We start from the raw sequence: 24,339 nt of genomic DNA on the forward strand, positions 1-24,339 counted from the left end.
ATAAATAGATTTATCTTTGCATGGATTCCTTATTATTGCCTTAAAATAAAATTCCAAATAGGGTTTCTTGTCTGAAAGATATGCCCACTTAAATTTTTTTTTTTTTAACATCTTTATTGGGGTATAATTGCTTTACAATGGTGTGTTAGTTTCTGCTTTATAACAAAGTGAATCAGTCATACATAAACATATGTTCCCATATGTCTTCCCTCTTGCGTCTCCTTCTCTCCCACCCTCCCAATCCCACCCCTCCAGGCTGTCACAAAGAACCGAGCCAATATCCCTGTGCCATGCGGTGCCCACTTAAATTTTTGATATATATTGCGAACATTTCTCATAGCAATTTTTTAATAATGTCTGAAAATGCTCACTTCTCTGTACCTAGACTAATTCTACCTATAAACAGAAAAGCATGTTTTTCCTTTCAAAAGGCTAGTCAGTCTCTCTTCTTCTTCCTTCCTTTCCAGGCCTTATTCTACCTTACCCACCCAAAGATGATACTGCTCTAACTAACCTCCATTTTAGCTACTTTTTGAGAAACCCCACTTTCTGGATGGATTTGGAATTCTGGAGGTGAACATGAGGCAGCAGAATAATTAAAATAGGAATTTTACTTCCTACTTTATGTTTTTTTTTTTAACAACACAGATGCTTGATTAAAGCATAAATCGGGAGTTAGGCATTCTTGAATTGTTAACTGTCTTTGAAGGAAAAAGTGGCAATGTCACCAAGTGTTTGTTAAGAAATTTTTTAATTTATCTTATGATTAACTAGCTGAGCTGTGCCAATGATGTAGCTCCCGAATTATCCTGTTTTGACTATTAGCACTAGTTGAGGCCTGGACAGTTGACATACCATGTCCTGCAAGAACAGAGCCATGAAAGAGAACTGAGTGAAAACCAAACGTCTAGCCAAGTAGAATGAAGGCAGACATTTTTTAGGTGTTATTTACTTCTGGGGTTTGCGTAGGGTGTGAATGTCGTGGAGGTCTGATTTTTATAGTAGGCTCTGTGTCATTTAACTCTGTCCAAAGACAGCATCTTCATTTTATACACAAAAATAAATAACTAGAATATTTTTAAAAAAACAAGTACGAAATAAATATATAGAAAAAATCATGCCTATAAAGCAGAGGGAGTAAGTGAAATAGTCATAAATTTGGGTATCAGTTCTTGGTGGGAAACCAAATACTGTCTTTCTGGGGCTGTGTACCCATGGCATGTGGTTTATAAGTCTTGGTATCATTAGGACTATAAATATTTGAGTAAGCCCACCCCATCACTCGCATTTTCTTGCCCAAGACCCTCCAGGCTGAAAACATGCAGAGCTGGGTTCAGGTTTAAGCAGTGGTTAATAAAGTCATTATTTTCAATGGTACACAGAGGCCCTCCCCTCAGCTTAGATGCTTGTTAATTAAAGCTCCCCAGAAGCCACTCCTCAAGGGGAGAGCTGGTCAGTAAGGCTGCAAATGTGCTTGTGCCCTGAAGCAAGTCATTCCTCATCTGCAAGACCTCTCTTGCTACCTTGGAAATGGTGACTTGCATGTGGAATTTGGGTGAGAGAAAAATCAGTCTTGTGTTCCTGTTCTTAGGAAGCCTGGCAGAGCACCGAGATGGATGACAGATGCTCGCTTCAAAGTACAAAGCAGAACACAGGTCTGAAAGCCCTTCCATGGGAGTAGTTATCTGGCCACAGCTGAGGCCATTAGAGTCTAGAGGCCTTGAGGAAATCAAGGCTAGAGTCTGAAGTTCCAAGGCAACCGTGATTTACCAACTCTGCAGCAATACTTCTCAATTTTTAAAAATTCAATGTTCCAGCTCTGAGTAACATGAAAAGTTCTCACCTTTCGCTAGTCGTGTTTGAAATTTCAAAACAAATTAAATACTGAATTTATTTTTTCAAATAAAAATTTTCCTCTGCTCTGTTTCTGTCTAATATGGCCATCAGTATGATTAAGATAGCTGAGGTGCAATTGTTTTAAAATTCAATTTAAGTAAATTATCGTCCACATAATTTATAGAGAAAATACAAATGACTTAGCCTGAAACAATGTTCAGTCTCATTAATGATAAAAAATGCAGGCTAAAGCAAAATGACAAGATATTTTCTCACAGTGTGTACTGAATATTGAACACAAGATTATACTTAATCCTGGCATAGATTTGGGATTAGGGCAGTCCAGTACACTGTTGGTGGAGTCATTCTGGAAAGCCATTTGGTAATACATTTCAGTAGCCTTAAAAAACATTTATATTCTTCATCCTAGAAAATATATACTTAGTAATACATCCCAAGTTATAATCAGAGACATAGACAAGGATTTATGTATAATCAAAGGTGTTCATTACAGCATTATTCCTAATAGCAATCGGAAATAATGAAATCTTGGAAATGTCCCAACAGTGGGGAATACTAAGCATTTATTTCAAATGATTTTAGCAGAAGATTAAATGACCTGGGAAGTTCTCAGCTCTAACCCTAAGCATGATTCTGACAAAATTAGAATATACGCAGAGAGAAATACCTGGAACAAATATACCAAAATTTTAATAATGGTAGAGTTATAATTCCTATTTTATATTTTCTGTATTTTTCCCATTTCATGGTAAAGTTCTTACACATAAATATTCTATGTTTTATGCAGAATGTTTCTTTTCGAATTAGAAAGAGACAATTGTTATTTAATTTGGTCGTATTGAAATCAGATAGACTTACAATAATGAAAAGTGCTTTCTAAAATCATTGGCATGGTTAATAGGCACTTGTGTTCCACTCTTCCCGTCAGTATTAAGTCATAATCAGAATCCATTTATTTTCAAGAAAAGACATGAAGTGCCAGAACATTTAACCAATTATTAAATCAGTAAGTACTTACTGAATACTTACTGCGTGTCTAGAACGTTTATAGGAGTGCTTCATTCTAGCCCGTAAACTTCTTGTTTGATCCCTTAGTGCCACTCAAGATACTAACTCAGGTGGTGTTGACAGGGACTCTCTCCTTCACCAGACTTTAGTCAGGCTCCTCTAAGCCCTCTTCTCAACTAGGCTTTGACCTTGGGCTTCTGTGTCTGTCCTTGTTGGGCCTGCATCCCTTAGTTTTAGCAAGAATCTTGTTTAGAGAGAATCCTCCACCCTCGATATGTGATCACCCTGGTCTGCCTTTAGCAAGAATCCCCTGATTCCCGTGAACTCTCCTCTTAGTAATTTCCATCCCCTGACCCCTGCAAGCCGCTCCTTGGCTATAAATCCCCACTTTTCCTTGTTATATTCAGAATTGAGCCCAGTACAATACTGAAGTCTCCTTTCCCCTATTGCAATGGTTCCTGATTAAAATCTGTTTTTACTGCTTTAAATACTGTCCAACTCTGGTTCTCTTTAACAGTGGCCACAGTGCCTTCCTGAAAACTGATTTATAAAGCAGGTGATTTAAAATCAGCTCAAATTTCCCCTATGCTTTGCTTTCGACTTACTTACGTACTCAATGAAACATCTAGCATGAAATATATCAGAGCTTCATTGCAGAGACAGGATAACTTATTCTCTATAATCACATAAATCACAAAATTATGCTTCAGATCGTAGAATATTGAAGCTGGGAGGAGCTTTGGAGGTCATCTTTTTATTTTGTAGAAAAGAAACCAAGGTCAAGGTGGACATCTCAGCTAAAGCTGCTTTGGAGGGGGAGGGGGCAGAAGTTGGAACCAGAATGCAGGTTCCAGCTGGTGCTGGTGCAGCCTGAGGCTTTTTATGCTACTTTCTCCCCACAGTGCAGTCGTTGATTATATGTGGTACTCCGATGACAGTGGGCAGCATACAGCTCTGCTACATCATAAATTTACACGTTTAGAGTGACCATGCTAGCTCTGATATATACCGATTAGACACTTAATTAACATTAATTTAGAGGGCTTTTGGGGGATCTTTGGATGGTTCGCTGTGATATTGTGATTTATGATAAATATATATTTTGGTGTTCTGGCCACAGTTCCTGCCTAACAGCTCCCCAAACCCTTGGAATGTCCTGAGTGATAAGAGCAGTGGGAGCATCTTTTGTTATAATATATATATTTTTTGCTGGAGTAAAATTGCTTTGCAATGTTGCATTACTTTCTTCTGTGCAACGAAGTGAATCAGCTCTATGTATAACTATATCCCCTCCCTCATGGACCTCCCCCCCCCCGCCCATCCCACCCCTCTAGGTCACCACAGAGCACCGAGCTGAGCTCCCTGTGCTATACAGCAGGTTCCCACAAGCTATCTACTTTACACATGGTAGTGTATTTATGTCAAACCTAATCTCCCAATTCGTCCCACCCTCCCCTTTGCCCCCTGTGTCCACATGTCTGTTATATTTGATTTCTTGTCCTCAGTTCCTGAAATCAGAGCCATAAAGGTGAAATGGGTGTCTTGTTTTTCATAACAAGCCCCTTTCAATCACAACTGAGTTTATGTAAATGAGGTGGCTTTTGAAAATCCCCTAAAGATGAGGGAGCTGGTTGCCAGGGAAACCCACCGTGAATAGAGAGTTGGAATTTTCAGTCCCATCTCCTGATTTCCCAAGAGGAAAGAGGGGCTGGAGGTTGAATCAATCACCAATGACCAGTGAGTTAATCAATCATGCCTATGTAATGAAGCCTCCATAAAAATCCAAAAGGAGAGGGTTCAAAGAGCTTCCAGATTGAGGAATGAGAGCTCGTCCATGTGCCACCGCGCTGGGCCCAAATTCCACGGGGACAGAAACTCGCCCTATGTATCTCTTTATCTGGCTGTTGATTTGTATCCTTTAATATCCTTTGTAATATACTGGTAATCTAGTGAGTAAACTGGTTTCCTGGGTCCTGTGAGCTGCTTGAGAAAATTAATCAAACGCAAGGAGGGGGTCATGGAAACCTCTGCTTTATAGCCAGTCAGTCAGAAGCACAGGTGACAACCTGACTTGCAATCGGCATCTGAAGTGTGTGTGTGTTGGGTGGCGGGGGGCAGTCTTGTGTGAGCCCTTACCTGCAGGATCTGATGCTATCTCCGGGTAGAATGGTGTCAGAATTGAGCCGAGTTGTAGGAAACCCAGCTGGTGTTGAGGAATCACTTGGTGTGGGGAAAAAATTCACACATAGGAATTGGGTGCAGAATCAGACTCTGAAACCTGAAAAATCCAACATCCCTGACAAGAATAATATATTTAGCCGTATTTCTTGAGTGCCTGTGAGATGTGCTGAGAACTGAAAATGCAACAGTGAGCAAGACACAGCTCCTGCTATCAGTGTCGTACAGTGTCAGGGGAGGCAGCCTCATAACGAGGTGAATGCCATGCAGTCGTGACTAGAATCAATACAGGGCACCAGGGAAGCCCATAGGAAGAGGGTCTGATCAAATGGAAGGCAGAGGAAGCTTCCTGGAGGGCCAGTAGGGTGTGTGGGGGTGAGAGGAAGAACATTCCAGGACAGGGAACAGCATAGTCAAAGACCTGGAAGGGAGAAATGACTCGACCTTCAGGGGAATGAGAAGGTCAGCACTTCCCACGTCCCTGGAAGCCAGGCTGGGCTCTGTGGTAGGGAGGAGAGCAGGAGGGGACGGCAAGAGCCATATGAGAGAGGCCTTGCCAGCAAGCAAGGCGCTTTGAGAGATGTGGGCTCCGTCATAAAGACAAAGGGAAAACACTGAGTGTTAAGTCAGGAGAGTGGGATCAGATATGGGCTTTAGGGAGATTAATTGGGGTGTGGTAGAGAATGAGTTAGAGGGGTAAGGATTTGGGGCAGGGAGGCTGTCACAGTACTGAAGAGGGTTTCGGGGGACTTAAGGAAAAGGTCCCTGGGATGGAGACAAGCAGATGAATAAGAGAGATTCCAGGGAGGGGCATATAAGGACATAGAGAAGAGAATCTGCGGTAGGAATCTCCCTTTTCTACTTTGATTTTTTGCTTTGTGAATGAGCAACCCTGAGGCGAAAGCGGTTTTGCAGAAGGGCAGGCTGAGAGGCGCGAGACAAGCAAGGACCGTCAAGTTCTTCTTGGTTCCATGATGTGGGGGACATGGCAGAGTGTGAACCAGCCTCAGGGTTTCTGTGTTTTGTTTTACAGTGGCTAAATCCTTCCTATTCCTAACCCCTGCCCCACCCTCATCCCACCCTGTGTTCACCCCTACTAACCTATAGGTTAGTATGGGGCTGGGGGGAGATAGCCTCTCAGAAGGGCAAGGTGGAAGTGAAGGACCCTGTGCTCTCAACGAGAATATTCCTTAGCAAGTTGGTGGTGGAGTCAGGGCCAGAACCTTATCTTCCCTCTGACTCCCAGCCCAGTCTCCTTCCACCATACTGAGAGCCCCTTGCCTTCCCAGCTGTGTCACCTCTTTCTCTTCCAGTCCTGCCACTGTAGATTCCCCTCTGCACAGACCTTGCACATTCTGACTATATTATGGGTTGAATTGTGTGCCCCCCTCCCTGAATTCATAGGACTTCTGATGGACTTCGTGTTTAAGTCCTAGCCCCCAATACCTCAGAAGGTGACCTTAATTGGAAATAGAGTGGTTGTAGATGTAATTAGTTAAATTTAACTTACTTAATTAGTTAGGGTGACGTCATCCTCCTGGAGTAGGTTGGGCCTCTAATGCAGTATGACTGGTGTTATAAAAAAGGGGCAGTTTGGATATAGACACAGACCAACACAGAGGTGCAGGTGTTTACATATAGACACAGACAAACACATGTGAAGGTGAAGGCATAGGTTGGGGTGATGCCAAGGATTGCTATAGATTGCTAGCAAACCACCAGAAGCTAGGAGAGAGGCATGGAACAGAGTTCACTCTCACAGCCCTTTGAAGGAACCAGCCCTGCTGACACCTTGATTTTGGACTTGTAGCCTCTAGAATTGTGACAGAATAACATTCTGTTGTTCTAAGCCACCCGGTTTGTGGTATTTTGTTATGGCAGCTCTAGCAAACTAATACTGACTATCTAAAAGGCCTTTGTACCCTTCCGTGGCAATAGTTTCATAGTGACCCACAGGATCACTCTGCCTGACACCAAGTGGCCACAGCACAGCGGGGTCAAGATTAACCAAAGGTTACCCTTGGGCTTAGTGCTAAACCCATCAGCACTTTTCTTTCGTCTGGTTGACCTGCTGCTCCTTAAGGGCCTACCCCAAATTGTGTTGTCTGTTGATAATATAAGGTTAAAGGGTTTCACCTCTAAAAGTATGAGTTGCCAGTGGTACAAGTAAGGCCATGTCAGTGATAAGAATTTTTTTTTTTGAGAAATTAAGAAATAAGTTCTCTAAATTCAGAATCTGTAAATATGCTTTATCTGAAATAGTTGCTAGTTGCTGAATAATACACACACACAAATATGTGTGTATATATGTGTGCTTAATATATAATATGTAGACATACATATGTATACACATGTTTGCTTTATATAAAAAATATATAGACATACATTCTGAATTTGATCTACATTTAACATTCCCAGTTAAACATTTCTCCAAAATGTTTATCATAAAAAGATACACTGAACTGTTTATATGCTCTGTCTTGGTTTAAATCTTTTGTTGGCAAGATTCTTTGGACATTAGGAGAATGTTAAAAGCGTATCCAGATACACATATAAAAGTACTTACCAAGGAACATTTCAATAACAGATGCCTTCATAGTGAGGACAGCAATCCCCATAAATATCAAAATGGCACCCTAGAGAGGAAGAAACAATAACATCATCATATTTCAGCCAAGAGTTCTGAATTGGATGCACAGAGTGTAGGGAGGGGCTGCCTCATTTTGCATTGCCCTCTGGAGTCTTAGGATTTCAATCTGCGGCTTTCTGTAAACAACGCATGGAGATCAGCTGCACTGGTACCCAGAGAGGCTATTCTCAGAAAACCTGTTCCAGCCACCAGCCTCCTCTTCTTCAGAGATTTGGTCTTAGACTAAAGAGGAAATAATTCCACAATTTCCAGAATATGTTCAACCAGTCTTCAAATTAGGACAAAAGCCACACTTACGGTATTTAGAGAACATTTTTAGATTACAAATTGTGGGGGTTTTTTTGTTTGTTTTGAATAAATTTATTTTATTTTTGGCTGCATTGGGTCTTTGTTGCTGCGCGCAGGCTTTCTCTAGTTGCGGTGAGTGGGGGCTGCTCTTCGTTGTGGTGCGCGGGCTTTTCATTGCGGTGGCTTCTCTTGCTGCAGAGCACAGACTCTGGGTGCGTGGGCTTCAGTAGTTATGGTGAGTGGGCTCAGTAGTTGTGGCACACGGGCTTAGTTGCTCCGCAGCATGTGGGATCTTCCTGGACTAGGGCTTGAACCCGTGTCGCCTGCATTGGCAGGCGGATTCTTAATCACTGCGCCACCAGGGAAATCCTACAAATTGTTTTAGATTACAAAAACAATTCACTCAATAAATATTTATTAAACTCTTATTGTATGTCTAGGGATGAGGTGATTAAAATTGAATTAAAAGATAGTTCTTGCTCTTAAAAGACTTACAGTTCAATAGACGTGAGAAAACATACCTGGACAGAAATAACCATAACATTAGAGAGTGTGCAGGCCCCCAAAGGAAGAATAAGGGGAGTTTATGGACCAGTGGTTCTCAAACTTTGCTGCATATTAGAATCATCTGGGAGTTTTAAAAGGCCCTGATGCGCAGGCTGCATCTCAGACCAATTGAATCAGAATCTCTTGCAGGTGGGGTCTAGGCGTCAAGCGTTTTCGAAACTCCACAGGTAATTCCAATCTGCAGGCAAGTTTGAGAACCAGTGGTTTAAAGCAAGGCTTCCAAGTTTTAATGTGCATGTGAATCACTTGGGGATCTTGTTAAAATGTAGATTCTAATCCAGTAGGTCTGGGATAGTGTCAGAGAGTCCCTAAGAGGTTAGGGGATTTAGAGGAGGGAGAGATTATGTCAGCTGTGGGAATAAGAGGAAGCCTCTTGGAGGTGGCAGCAAGTGGGTTAACTCTGAAAGATGAAAATAGGAGATGAAGTGGCTCCAAGTCAGGGGAAACAGCATTGACAGAGGCTCAGAGGTTGGAAAGCAGAGTGGATACAAGGATGCTGTTGAAGCAAGATCTTTTTTGACCCACCTCCTAGAGAGATGGAAATAAAACCAAAAATAAACAAATTGGGGTGTAATGAAACTTAAAAGCTTTTGCACAGCAAAGGAAACCATAAACAAGACAAAAAGACAACCCTCAGAATGGGAGAAAATATTTGCAAATGAAGCAACTGACAAAGTTAATCTCCAAAATATACAAGCAGCTCGTGCAGCTCAATATCAAAAAAACAAACAGCCCAATCCAAAAGTGGGCAGAAAACTAAATAGACATTTCTCCAAAGAAGACATACAAACACATGAAAAGATGCTCAACATCACTAATCATTAGAGAAATGCAAATCAAAACCACAATGAGGTATCACCTCACACCAGTCAGAATGGCCATCATCAAAGAATCTACAAACAGTAAATGCTGGAGAGGGTGTGGAGAAAAGGAAACCCTCTTGCACTGTTGGTGGGAATGTAAATTGATACAGCCAGAATGGAGAACAGTATGGAGGTTCCTTAAAAAACTAAAAATAGAACTACTATATAACCCACCAATCCCACTCCTGGGCATATACCCAGAGAAAACCATAATTCAAAAAGATACATGTACCACAATGTTCATTGCAGCACTATTTACAATTGTCAGGACATGGAAGCAATCTAAATGTCCATCGACAGATGAATGGATAAAGAAGATGTGGTACATATATACAGTGGAATAGTACTCAGCCATTAAAAGAAACGAAATTGAGTTATTTGTAATGAGATAGATGGACCCAGAATCTATCATCCACAGTGAAGTAAATCAGAAAGAGAAAAATACCATATGCAAATCACATATATGGAATCTAAAAAAACGGAACTGATGAACCTAGTGGCAGGGCAGGAATAAAGATGCAGATGTAGAGTACAGACTTGAGGACATGAGGGGGAAGGGGAAACTGGGATGAAGTGAGAGACTAGCACTGACATATATACACTATCAAATGTAAAATGGATGGCTAGTGGGAAGCAGCCACATAGCACAGGGAGATCAACTCGATGCTTTGTGACGACCTAGAGGGGTGGGATAGGGAGGGTGGGAGGGAGGCTCAAGAGGGAGGGGATATGGGGATATATGTGTACTTATAGCTGATTCACTTTGTTGTACAACAGAAACGAATACAACATTGTAAAGCAATTATACTCCAATAAAGATGTCTATATATATATGATGCTGTTGATCCATAAGAGGTTCCCTCTTCTCTTAAGGCTACGGGGAAACCCTAGAAGGTTTATTCATACCATCATTAATTGAACATATGATCCCCGTTGAAAAGGCAAGGAAATTAAGGCTTAGAAAGGCAAAATGTCATACCCGTGGTGACCAGGCAGTGAGTAGGGTTAGAATGGAGGTGGGAGTAGGTGGGAAGGATCTGCCCTGGGCTTAGGCGATAAGGAATAACATTGTCTGTAGGGAATTTAAAGACTTAAAGTTGGTCTGCGTTTTATTATCCTTATAAACTAGCAATTCTAAACCGTATCAGTGATAAAGCACTCTTCCTCTCTGGGGCAGATGACTCCCACTACGTCTGCTCCACCCATGCCACAGCTGTGTGGCTTTTAGGCTTTAGCTGGCGTTCATAACCCTACCCTCTGCTCTGTCCACGGGTGTGCTAGGAAAACTGCTGTCTTTAAAAAAGCCCCGATTTAGCCCATTTGTCAATTTCTGTGGCATAAATCCTCCCACCCTGGCTGATGTTGAAGTCACCAAAGTGACATCACTGCATGGAGATTTGGAAAGAGATAAACAATCTGGTACTAGCTAGGTCTAGAGCAAGCTTATATTTAATATGTAGATACAGTGCTGTGCAGAGTTTATTAACAAAAAGCAATGATTAGATTATGGTTGAGGTAGTAATACAAGCACTTGATGCAGCCAACTTAAATAAAACTGGTAGATGAAAGGCTTTATTACAAACAATTAGGCAGCAAGAGTAACCCAAGACAGAATCAACCACTTTGTTAATTTCCAGCAACAGTTGCAATGTGTTAAATTTCCCAATTAAGGTAGTTGACCACTGGCTAAGTAAAAGGCAAATAACCATCTTTATCTTCAAAATAGAAATAGTCACATATATGATTGGCAATTTGATACTTAATTAGCTGGGTCATATTTTGGAAATAGTGTGATGACACATCATTTTTTTGTCTTATATTAATTAGAGGAGCTGCAGATCAACTCACATGTTTTCAGGCCTCAAATTTAATTCTCCTGTTGGGATAAATGCAGTATATCAAGCTACCCTACCCAACCCACCTAACTAGCTCTGCTAGTTGGCTGTTACCATATAGCATTGGACATTTTGTCTGAGTCATCATAGATTTCTCTTTCTCTCGTACCCCACATCTTTTCCATCAGCGAAGCCTGTTGGCTCTACATTCATAATATATCCAGAATCGGACCGCTTCACATCATCTTGACCATTGCCACCTGGTCCAGGTCATGCCCTCTTTCACCTGGATTAAAGCAATTAGTCTCCTAACTAGGTTGTTTCCTTCTCCTACAATCCAAAGTCCACACAGCAGCCAGCGTGATCCTGCTCAAAGTAAATCAGTTCATGGCATTCCTCAGATCAGAACTTCTGTGGTTCTCTGCTTACTCAGAATGAAAGCCAAAATCTTGGCAAGTGGCTCAGGACCCCAATAGATTTGGCCACCATTGGCCCCTCTGACCTCTCTTCCCTCCATTCGACTTCTCGCTTATCAAGCTCCAGGCACACCTCTCCCCTGAGGCTCTCTGCAGTTACTGTTAACTCTACCTGTATGCCCTTCCCCCAGATCAAACATGATTTACTCCCTCATTTCTTTCAAGTCTTTGCTAAACGTTATCTTCCCTTAAGATTTTCCCTAATCACCCAATTTAAAATTGTAAGCCCTCTCCCACCCACCATCAATTGTACACCCTATCCTTGCCCTACTATCTTTTCTTCCCGTCACTTATCACCTCTGACATACTCTATACTTCGCTAATTGTATTTGTTTATTGTTTGTGTTCTCTACTGGAATGCAAGCTCCATGAAGGCAGGGGTTTTTATTTGATTTTTTATGTGCTAAAAAAATATACTTAATCCATGAGTGAGTGGTTAGGGCTCTTTCCTTTCCCTAGGAAATAAAGGAAACAAAACAAGGGGAAGACAATCTGTGAATACTCTATAAATCTACTGAATTGTACATTTTCAAAGGTGTATTTTATGGTATGTGGATTATATTTCAATAAGCATTATTGTTGTCAACATACAAACCAAAAGGGAAGATAGAATTTCGGAGAGAAGGGCTCTCAGATCTGTCTTACAACTTTAGAAGACACGATAGACCGACCTTTACACAAAGGGATGAATGGATAAAAAAACAGCAGGATTCCAGGAAGCATGCTAACCCCAGAGGAGATATCCCCCAAGTACTGACTCATCAGTAATGGAACTCGACCAGAATCACTCGGGTCTCTTGGAATCAGAATGTTTGAGGCTTCTTTCTTACCACTTGAATTTCTCTCCTTGCTTGGTTCATTTACTTATACGTTTAAAATGTAAATGTGCTTTTTGAAATGTGTGAAAAAAATTCAGACCCTCTCTCAGCCATTCCAGAAACTGGGGATAAGAATGACCACCAGCACTGTTAAGCAGTTTCTGCAGGCAGTTCAATGTCAAGGAGCTGTGGAGTGCACAGTAATGTTGGAACCTTAATATCTCATGTGCTCACCAGGGTTCTAACAAAAACAGAACAATAAGGGTTTCCAAAAGAACATGTTACTGATTCATAAATGTATGAATTGTGCTGTGAGATGTAATATAAACAGTCCTGAATATGAAGTTCTGGTGGGGCAAATGAAGGCTGATAGTGAAATAAAAATACACATAATGTAACTAGAGTAGCCAGCCAATTTAATTAGATCTCTTGTTGCCTGGAATTAGAAAAGAGCCGATTATTTATCGGTAATACATGATAATGCTGCTTTATATTTTTATGGTTCTTCACAGTGTTTTTTCTCCGATTTTTAAAATTATGGTAAAACACAAAAACATAAAATTTGCTATCTTAACTATTTTAAAGTATACAATTCAGCAGTATTAAATACATCCATAAATGTGCCATCACCACCATTAGCCCTCCATTAAAAACTCTTTTTGTCTTTGTAAAATTGAAACTCTATGCCCATTAAACAGTAACTCCCCATTCTCCCCTTTCCCCAGCCCCTGGCAACCACCATTCCACTTCCTGTCTCTATGATTTTGACTTTTCTAAGTATGTCATACAAATGGAATCATACAGTATTTTCTTTTTGTGACTGGCCTGTTTCAAATAGCATAATGTTCTTAAGGTTCATCCATGTTTTATCGTATGTCAGAATTTCTTTCCTTTTTCAGGCTGAATAATATTCCATTGTATGTATATACCACATTTTCCTCATCCATTTATCTGCTAATGGGCACATGGGTTGCTTTTGTGTTTTAGTTATTGTGAATAATGCTGCAACGTACATGGCTATAAAAATATTTCTTTGAGACCCTGCTTTCAATTCTTTTGTGTATGTGTCAAGAAGTGGAATTACTAGATCATATGGTAATTGTATTTTTAATTTTTTGTGGAACCTCCATACTGTTTTCCAGAGTAGCTGTACAACTTTCCATTCCCACTAACAGTGCACAAAAGTTCCAATGTTTCTATATCCTCCCCAACACTTGTTATTTTCTGTTTCTTTTGATAGTAGTAATGGGTGTGAGGTGGCATATTATTGTAGTTTTGATGTGCATTTCCCTAATGACTAGTGATGTTGAGCATCTTTTCATGTACTTGTTGGCCATCTTTATATCTTCTTTGGAGAAATGTCTATTCATGTCCTTTGCCCAGTTTTTAATCAGATTGTTTTTTGATTGTTGTTGAATTTTAGAAGTTTTCTATATATTCTGGATATTAATCCCTTATCAGATATATGATTTACAAATATTTCTTCCCATTCTCTGGGTTGCCTTTTTACTCTGTTGATAGTATCCTTTGGTACACAAAATTATAAAATTTTCATGAAGTCCAATTTGTTTGTTTTTTTCTTTTGTTGTTTATACCTTTGGGTGTCATAGTCAAGAAATCATTGCCAAATCCAATGTTATGAAGCTTTTGTCCTATGTTTTCTTTTAAGAGTTTTACAGTTTTAGGTCTTACATTTAGATCTTTGATCCACTTGAGTTAATTTTGTGTATGGTATTAGGTAAGGGTCCAACTTCTTTCTTTCTCCATGTAGATATCCCCTTTTCCTGGCACCGTTTGTTGAAGAGACTGACTTTTCCCCATTGAATGGTCTTGGCAAAAAAAATCCTTTGACCGTATATGTGAGGGCTAATTTTGGGGCTCTCTATTCTGTTCCATTGGTGTATATGTCTGTGTCTATGCTAGTACCACACTGTTTTGATTATTATAGCTTTGTAATAAGATTTTTAGATCAGAAACTATGAATCCTCCAGCTCTTCTCTTCTTTTGTAAGATTGTTTTAGCTGTTTGGGGTCCTTTGAGATTCCCTATAAATTTTTGCATGTTTTTTTCTATTTCTGCAAAAAATGTCATTGGGATTTTGATATTGTATTGAATCTGTAGATTGCTTTGGGTAGTATTGATATCTTAGCAATACTAATTCTTCCAATCCATGTACATGGGATATGTTTCTACCTATTTTTGCCTTCTTTAGTTTCTTTCAGTAATGTTCTATAGTTTTCATTGTACAAGTCTTTTACCTCCTTGGTTAAGTTAATTCCTAAGTATTTTATACTTTTTGTTACTATTGCAAATGGAATTTTTTTCTTAACTTTTGTTTCAGATTGTTCATTGTTAGTGCAACAGTGATTTTTGTGTGCAACTGACTTGTGTGTGTTGATTTTGTATCCTACTATTTTGAATTCATTTATTAATTCTAACAATTTTGTTGTGGAATCTTTAGGATTTTGTACATACAAGATTATATTATCTGCAAACAGAGATAATTTTATTTCTTCCTTTCCAGTTTGGATGACTTTTATTTCTTTTTCTTGTCTAATTGCTTTGGCTAGAACTTCTAGTACTATGTTGAATAGAAGTAGTGAAAGCAGGCAACCTTGCCTTGCTCCTGATCTTAGAGAGAAAGCTTTCAGTTTTTCACCATTGAGTATGACATTTGCTGTGGGTTTTTCATAAGTGTCTTTTATTATGTTGAGGTTGTTTTCTTCTATTCCTGGTTTATTGAGCATTTTTATCATGAAATGGTGTTGAATTTTGTCAGATGCCTTTTCTGCATCCATTGAGGTAATCATGTTATTTTTCCCCTTCATTCTATTAACATGCTGTATTACATTAATTGATTTTTGTATGTTTAACCATCCTTGCATTACAGGAACAAATCCCATTTGGTCATGGTGTATAATTATTTTAATATTCTGGTGAATTTAGTTTGCTAATATTTTGTTGAGGATGTTTTCCATCAGTGTTTATAGGGATATTGTATTGATATGGGAAACTGTAGTTTTCTTGTAGTGTCTTTGGTTTGGTATCCAGGTAGTGCTGGCTTCATAGGATAACTTAGAAAGTGTCCCCTCATTTTCAATTTTTAGGAAATGTTTGAGAAGGATTGGTGTTAGTTCTTCTTTAAATGTTTGGTAGAACTCACCAGTGAAGTCATCAGGTCCAGGGCTTTTCTTTGTTGTAAGATTTTTGATTATTGATTCATTCTCCTTACTAGTTATAGATCTATTCAGATTTTCTATTCCTTCATAATTTAGTCTCGGTAGGTTTTGTGTTTTTAGGAATTGGTCCATTTCATCTAGATTATCCAATTTGTTGGTGTACAGTTATTCATAGTACTCTCTTATACTCTTTTTTATTTCAATAACAGTGCTTGCTTCAGGGGAAGAGAACTGGGTAAGTGGTGATCAGGAATAAGAGTGAGTTTTACAGTTTTGTTCTGTTTAAATCTTTACCCTTTGCACATATGTTAATAAATCAGAAGTTAATAAAATTATCTCTTGGGAAGACTTAACATATACAGACAGTGTTGATATCAAATGAGAAGCTACAGTAATCTCCTAACCCTCTCCTTGCTCCTTGCTTTTCTTGCTCCAGGTCATCCTTCCCTTCAGTTGGAAAGGATCAGCTTCCTAAAGCACAGGTCTGACTATGCATTCACCCCCTCAGAATTCTTCTTCACAGTCCATTCATTCTCTGTAGAATAAAGCCCAAATTCCTTAGTGAACTTTTCATGAAATGTCCCAACTTACTTTTCACACCATCTTGCTGCAATTCTCTTCTGTAATCCTCTGCTTTGACCCTAGCACACCCTGGGATTTTGGTCCTTTGTCTGCACCCTGCACATCAGGGTTTTGGCTCATGTTCTTATTACTGTTCTATTTGGAATATGTTACCGCCCCTCATCTGCCTCTCACAAGTATATCCATCTTTCAAGGTTTGCTCATGGGCCACTTCTATTTAAATCTCCCTGATCTTCTAAAGTCAAAATTCATCTTCATTCATGCATGCCTTTAATCATTTAAAAAAATTTTGTGTGTGCACACTATGCTTGGCAGAGAGGAAGAAGGTGCAGGTCCTATCATCAAGTTGCTTTAAGTCTTCTAGGAAGAAACTGATGTGCACTTATCATAACTAGCATTAATGGAGCACACACTAAGTGTCAGTAATGTATTAACTCAATCTTCACAATAACCTGATGAAGTAGGGGCTATTTTTTGCCTTAATTTGAAAAGTAAGGAATTGGAAGCACACAGAGGTTAAATACTTTGCCCAAGGTTTGCAAACCTGGAAGGAAGAGGAGCTGGAATTCAAACCAGGCATTATGAGTGCAGAGATCCGGTATTTCATTTCACTACTTGCCATAGATGTTTCATAATAAACAAGTGTACGTCCCTCATCTACATTCTGATTTAATTGGTCTGAGTTGAAATCACTGTTGTTTTAAAGTGCCCCAGGTGACTCCACTGTGCAGCCAGAATTGAGAACCTCTGCTATTGAGGATATGGTGATAGCAAGAAGGGTAGATGATTAAATAGGCCTGGGGCATGAGGACTGGAAGAGGCTTGAATTAGTTTAACTGGAGATTGGAAAACAATGAGTGGTGAGGGAAGGACCGGACATAAGAGACGGAGGAGCTTCAGGAACTGGGAACTGCTGGGCCAGGCTGGGAGAGGAATCAGACTGTTAGAGAGGAAAGAAGGGGCCACGTCAGCCTTGAATGCCATGCCTAAAGAATGTGGAATTAATCCTTTAGGCAATAGGGAGACATGGAAGGCTTAAAAATTATTTTTGCGGGCTTCCCTGGTGGCGCAGTGGCTGGGAGTTCGCCTGCCGATGCAGGGGACACGGGTTCGTGCCCCGGTCCGGGAAGATCCCACATGCCACGGAGCGGCTGGGCCCGTGAGCCATGGCCGCTGAGCCTGCGCGTCTGGAGCCTGTGCTCCGCAACGGGAGAGGCCACAGCAGTGAGAGGCCTGCGTACCGCAAAAAAAGAAAAAAAAAATTATTTTTGCATTCATAATTTTTACTAAGCCTCCTAGAGGCTTACATGAGCCATTCAGAGAAAATCTGCTCTAGTGGATGTGTAGGATTTATGTAACACTGGTGTTTGATCTGCGGTGCTACGTGGGGGAGCACCTAACAGTACCCTTTGTCCACAAGGCAGAAAGAGCCAGTGTTCATTTGGAAGCATGTAGTAGTTATGACAGGCTTGTGCTATATTTCCAAAATGCCAAAAATCCCATCAGGACAGACATCTCTGAATGGGGAGAGGCCGTATCTGCAGCCTTGCTTTCTCCATCTCTGCCAGATATAAAGCCTCAGCCGCTTGTCAGTGGATTTGGGTTGATCTGGTGAGGATGGACAAAGGAAGGCTGGCACTAAGAGGGGCCTTTACAATGTGGTGGTGGTCTCGGTCTGCATATAAAACTTTATGCAGATCAGGAGCTGCCGACTGGAGTGGTGAGCAGGCTTGCTGAACATCAGAAGAGTGACCTAATAGAGCCAATCTGCAAGGACTGGAAAGTTAATTACAACAGGAGAAAATCACACTTCTATGCAGCAGATGCTTGATGCATTTTTAGAAGCCCAAGGAAGCCACGGAGAATAAAAAAGGAGGTATGGAGAAACAGATAAAGAGGAAACAAGGTTTCTAGAAAGTTAAATTATAACATGCCCAGCCTTGCCAAAAATCATAATAAGTTCACAGACATGCCAAAACATACCACCAGACGCAGCCCTGCCCACCAGAAAGACAAGATCCAGCCTCATGCACCAGAACACAGGAAACAGTCCCCTCCACAAGGAAGCCTACACAACCCACTGAACCAACCTCACCCACTGGGGGCAGACACAAAAACAATGGGAGCTACAAACCTGCAGCCTGCAAAACTAAGACCTTCAACACAGTAAGTTAAGCAAAATGAGAAGACAGAGAAACACACAGCAGGTGAAGAAGCAAAGTAAACACCCACCAGACCAAACAAATGAAGAGGAAATAGGCAGTCTACCTGAAAAAAAATTCAGAGTAATGATAGTAAAGATGATCCAGAATCTTGGAAATAGAATGGAGAAATTACCAGAAATGTTTAACAAGGACCTAGAAAAACTAAAGAGCAAACAAACAGTGATGGACAACACAATAAGTGAAATAAAAAATTCTCTAGAAGGAATCAATAGCAGAATAACTGAGGCAAAGAACGGATAAGTGACCTGGAAGATAAAGTAGTGGAAATAACTACCACATAGCAGAATAAAGAAAATAGAATGAAAAGAATTGAGGACAGTCTCAGAGACCTCTGGGACAACATTAAACACACCAACATTCGAATTATAGGGGTCTCAGAAGAAGAAGAGAAAAAGAAAGGGACTGAGAAAATATTTGAAGAGATTAGAGTTGAAAACTTCCCTAATATGAGAAAGGAAATAGTCAAGTCCATGAAGCACAGAGTCCCATACAGAACAAATCCAAGGAGAAACACACCAAGACACATATTAATCAAACTATCAAAAATTAGATACAAAGAAAAAATATTAAAAGCAGCAAGGGAAAAGCAACAAATAACATACAAGGGAATCCCCATACAGTTAACAGCTGATCTTTCAGCAGAAACTCTGCAGTCCAGAAGGGTGTGGCAGGACATATTTAAAGTGATGAAAGGGAAAAACCTACAAGCAAGAATACGCTACACAACAAGGATCTCATTCAGATTTGACAGAGAAATTAAAACCTTTACAAATAAGCAAAAGCTAAGAGAATTCAGCACCACCAAACCAGCTTTACAACAAATGCTGAAGGAACTTCTCTAGGCAGGAAACACAAGAGAAGGAAAAGACCTACAATAAAAAAACACAAAACAATTGAGAAAATGGTAATAGGAACCTACATATTGATAACTACCTTAAATGAAAATGGATTAAAGACTCCAACCAAAAGATATAGACTGGCTGAATGGATATAAAAACAAGACCAGTATGTATGCTGTCTACAAGAGACCCACTTCAGACCTAGGAACACATACAGACTGAAAGTGAGGGAATGGAAGAAGATATTCCATGCAAATGGAAATCAAAAGGAAGCTGTAGTAGCAATTCTCATATCAGACAAAATAGACTTTAAAATAAAGACTATTACAAGAGACAGAGAAGGACACTACATAATGATAAAGGGATCAATCCAAGAAGAATATATAACAATTGTAAATCTTTATGCACCCAGCATAGGATCACCTCAATACATAAGGCAAATGCTAACAGCCATAAAGGGGAAATCGACAGTAACACAATAATAGTAGGGGACTTTAACACCCCACTTTCACCAATGGATAGATCATCCAAAATGAAAATAAATAAGGAAACACAAGCTTTAAATGATACATTGAACAAGATGGACTTAATGGATATTTATAGGACATTCCATCCAAAAACAACAGAATACACTTTCTTCTCAAGTGCTCATGGAACATTCTCCAGGATAGATCATATCTTGGGTCACAAATCAAGCCTTGGTAAATTTAAGAACATTGAAATCGTATCAAGTATCTTTTCCAACCACAATGCTATGAGACTAGGTATCAATTACAGGAAAAAATCTGTAGGAAATACAAACAGATAGAGTCTAAGCAACACATTACTAAATAACCAAGAGATCACTGAAGAAATCAAAAAATACCTAGAAACAAATGACAATGCAAATACGATGACCCAAAACCTATGGGATGCAGGAAAAGCAGTTCTAAGAGGGAAGTTTATAGCAATGCAGTCCTACCTCAAGAAACAAGAACATCTCAAATAAACAACCTAACCTTACACCTAAAGCAATTAGAGAAAGAAGAACAACAACAACAAAAAAAAAACCCCCAAATTTAGCAGAAGGAAAGAAATCATAAAGATCAGATCAGAAATAAATGAAAAAGAAATGAAGAAAATGATAGCAAAGATCAATAAAACTAAAAGCTGGTTCTTGGAGAAGATAAGCAAAATTGATAAACCATTAGCCAGACTCATAAAGGAGAAAAAGGAAAAGACTCAAATCAATAGAATTAGAAATGAAAAAGGAGAAGTAACAACTGACACTGCAGAAATACAAAGGATCATGAGAGATTACTACAAGCAGCTATATGCCAATAAAATGGACAACCTGGAAGAAATGGACAAATTCTTAGAAAAGCACAACCTTCCAAGACTGAACCAGAAAGAAGAGAAAATATAAACAGACCAATCACAAGCACTGAAATTGAAATTGTGATTAAAAATCTTCCAACAGGGCTTCCCTAGTGGCGCAGTGGTTGAGAGTCTGCCTGCCGATGCAGGGGACGCGGGTTCATGTCCCAGTCCGGGAAGATCCCACATGCCACGGAGCGGCTGGGCCTGTGAGCCATGGCCGCAGAACCTGCGCGTCCGGAGCCTGTGCTCCGCAACAGGAAAGGCCACAACAGTGAGAGGACCGTGTACGGTCCTCATCTTCCAACAAACAAAAGCCCAGGAACAGATGGCTTCACAGCTGAGTTCTATGAAACATTTAGAGAAGAGCTAACACCTGTCCTTCTCAAACTCTTCCAAAATACGGCAGAGGGAGGAACACTCCCAAACTCATTCTACGAAGCCACCATCACACTAATACCAAAACCAGAGAAAGATGTCACAAAAAAAGAAAACTACAGGCCAATGACTGATGAACATAGACACAAAAGCCTCAACAAAATACTAGCAAACAGAATTCAACAGCACATTAAAAGGATCATACACCCTGATCAAGTGGGGTTAATTCCCAGGAATGCAAGGATTCTTCAATATACGCAAATCAATCAGTGTGATAAACCATATTAACAAATTGAAGGAGAAAACCCATATGATCATCTCAATAGATGCAGAAAAAGCTTTCGACAAAATTCAACACCCATTTATGATAAACACCCTCCAGAAAATAGGCATAGAGGGAACTTTCCTCAACATAATAAAGGCCATATATGACAAACCCACAACCAACATCATCCTCAATGGTGAAAAACTGAAACCATTTCCATTAAGATCAGGAACAAGACAAGGTTGCCCACTCTCACCACTATTATTCAACATAGTTTTGGAAGTCTTAGCCACAGCAATCAGAGAAGAAAAGAAAAAAAAAGGAATCCAGATCGGAAAAGAAGAAGTAAAGCTGTCACTGTTTGCAGATGACATGATGCTATACATAGAGAATCCTAAAGATGCTACCAGAAAACTACTAGAGCTAATCAATGAATTTGGCAAAATAGCAGGATACAAAATTAATGTACAGAAATCACTTGCATTCCTGTACACTAATGATGAAAAATCTGAAAGAGAAATTAAGGAAACACTCACATTTACCATTGCAGCAAAAAGGGTAAAATACCTAGGAATAAACCTACCTAAGGAGACAAAAGACCTGTATGCAGAAAACTATAAGACACTGATGAAAGAAGTTAAAGATAATACAGACAGATGGAGAGATATACCATGTTCTTGGATTGGAAGAATCAACATTGTGAAAATGACTATACTACCCAAGGCAATCTACAGGTTCAGTGCAATCCCTGTCACACTACCAGTGGCATTTTTCACAGAACTAGAACAAAAAATTTCACAAGTTGTATGGAAACACAAAAGACCCCGAATAGCCAAAGCAATCTTGAGAAAGAAAAAGGGAGCTGGAGAAATCAGGCTCCCTGACTTCCGACTCTACTACAAAGCTACAGTAATCAAGACAGTATGGTACTGGCACAGAAACATAAATATAGATTAATGGAACAGGATAGAACGCCCAGAGATAAACCCATGCACATATGGTCACCTTATCTTTGATAAAGGAGGCAAGAATATACAATGGAGAAAAGAAAGCCTCTTCAGTAAATGGTGCTGGGCAAACTGGACAGCTACATGTAAAAGAATGAAATTAGAAAACTCCCTACCACCATACATAAAAATAAACTCAAAATTGATTAAAGACCTAAATGTAAGGCCAGACACTATCAAACTCTTAGAGGAAAACATAGGTAGAACACTCTGTGACATAAATCACAGCAAGATCCTTTTTGACCCACCTCCTAAAGAAATGGAAATAAAAACAAAAATAAACAAATGGACCTAATGAAACTTAAAAGCTTTTGCACAGCAAAGGAAACCATAAACAAGACAAAAAGACAACCCTCAAATGAGAGAAAATATCTGCAAACGAAGCAGCTGACAAAGGATTAATCTCCAAAATATACACGCAACTCATGCAGCTCAATATTGAAAAAACAAACAACCCAATCCAAAAATGGGCAGAAGACATAAATAGACATTTCTCCAAAGAAGACATACAGATTTCTAACAAGCACATGAAAGGATGCTCAACATCACTAATGGTTAGAGAAATGCAAATCAAAACTACAATGAGGTATCACCTCACACCAGTCAGAATGGCCATCATGAAAAAGTCTACAAACAATAAATGCTGGAGAGGGTGTGGAGAAAAGGAAACCCTCTTGCACTGTTGGTGGGAATGTAAATTGATACAGCCAGAATGGAGAACAGTATCGAGGTTCCTTAAAAAACTAAAAACAGAACTACCATGTCACCTAGCAATCCCACTACTGGGCATATACCCGGAGAAAACCATAGTTCAAAAAGAGTCGTGTACCACAGTGTTCACTGCAGCTCTATTTACAATAGCCAGGACATGGAGGCAACCTAAGTGTTCGTCGACAGATGAATGGATAAAGATGTGGCACATATATACCATGGAGTATTACTCAGACATAAACAGAAACGAAATTGAATTATTTGCAGTGAGGTGGATGGGCCTAGAGTCTGTCATACAGGGTGAAACAAGTCAGAGAAAAACAAATGCCGTATGCTAACACATATATATGGCATCAAAAAAAAAAAAGTTCTGAAGAACCTAATTGCAGAAGAGGAGTAAAGGCGCAGATGTAGGGAATGCACTTGAGGACACGGGGAGGGGGAGGGGAAGCTGGGATGAAGTGAGAGAGTGGCATGGACATATATACACTACCAAATGTAAAATAGCTAATGGGAAGCAGCCACATAGCACAGGGAGATCAGCTCGGTGCTTTGTGACCACCTAGAAGGGTGGGATAGGGAGGGTGGGAGGGAGACACAAGAGGGAGGGGATATGGGGATATATGTATATATATAGCTGATTCACTTTTTGTTACAGCAGAAATTAACACACCATTGTAAAGCAATTATACTCCAATAAAGATGTTAAAAAAAATTTTTAAAACAATTTCATAGTCACTAAAAAAAAAAAAACTGTATACAGATCATATTTCTCTGGGCTCAGCCTGTAACACTGCATTTCCTGTTGCCATGGTCACTATTACAATCCCCAGGATTCTGTCAAGGAGAGAGAGAGAGTGAGCCGGACAGGACAGTAGTTTTTCTTTCTATTTCCCTTCTTTTTCCAATTCTTTCTTTCTTTTATCTCAAAGAAACACCAAAAGAAAAGTGCAAGCCAAACAGGCAAGGGAGGCAGGGGAAACTTTTGCCTTTTCTCCACATGTTGGCTCCTAAGGATGCACCAGGCTCCTTGAAGATATTCCCTGAGTCAAGGTATCTGGACCGAACACTCTTGGTTGCCTAAGCAGAGCACCTGCTTCCCTGCTTCCTCCTTTATAACACAACCCCAACTTGGTAAATGGAATAAATGTAGCCAGAGGGCTCAAAGGAAGCTGGTCCATCCCCAGCTCCTGGGGAGGATCCCAATTCCAAGTCTATGCCAAGCATGGTTTTATGTGTGTGTGTGTGGGGGGGGGG

The 24,339-nt window shown here is 39.9% G+C and overlaps 1 protein-coding gene across 3 annotated transcripts in view; it reads right to left on the bottom strand.

Annotated features, from left to right (window-relative positions):
- VIT (vitrin) overlaps positions 1–24,339 on the bottom strand; it is a 124,030-nt gene that overhangs the window by 86,409 nt on the left and 13,282 nt on the right. For all 3 annotated transcript variants that reach the window (XM_027113391.1, XM_027113390.1, XM_027113392.1), the window contains exon 2: positions 7,610–7,679. In XM_027113391.1, coding sequence (XP_026969192.1) covers positions 7,610–7,661 — 52 coding nt within the window. In that variant the 5' untranslated portion in view covers positions 7,662–7,679. The remainder of the gene's footprint in view (positions 1–7,609; positions 7,680–24,339) is intronic.

Source organism: Aethalodelphis obliquidens, unplaced genomic scaffold (assembly GCF_003676395.1).
Source record: "Aethalodelphis obliquidens isolate GAN/ISIS:26980383/991018 unplaced genomic scaffold, ASM367639v1 scaffold12, whole genome shotgun sequence".
Taxonomy (NCBI): Eukaryota; Metazoa; Chordata; class Mammalia; order Artiodactyla; family Delphinidae; genus Aethalodelphis; species Aethalodelphis obliquidens.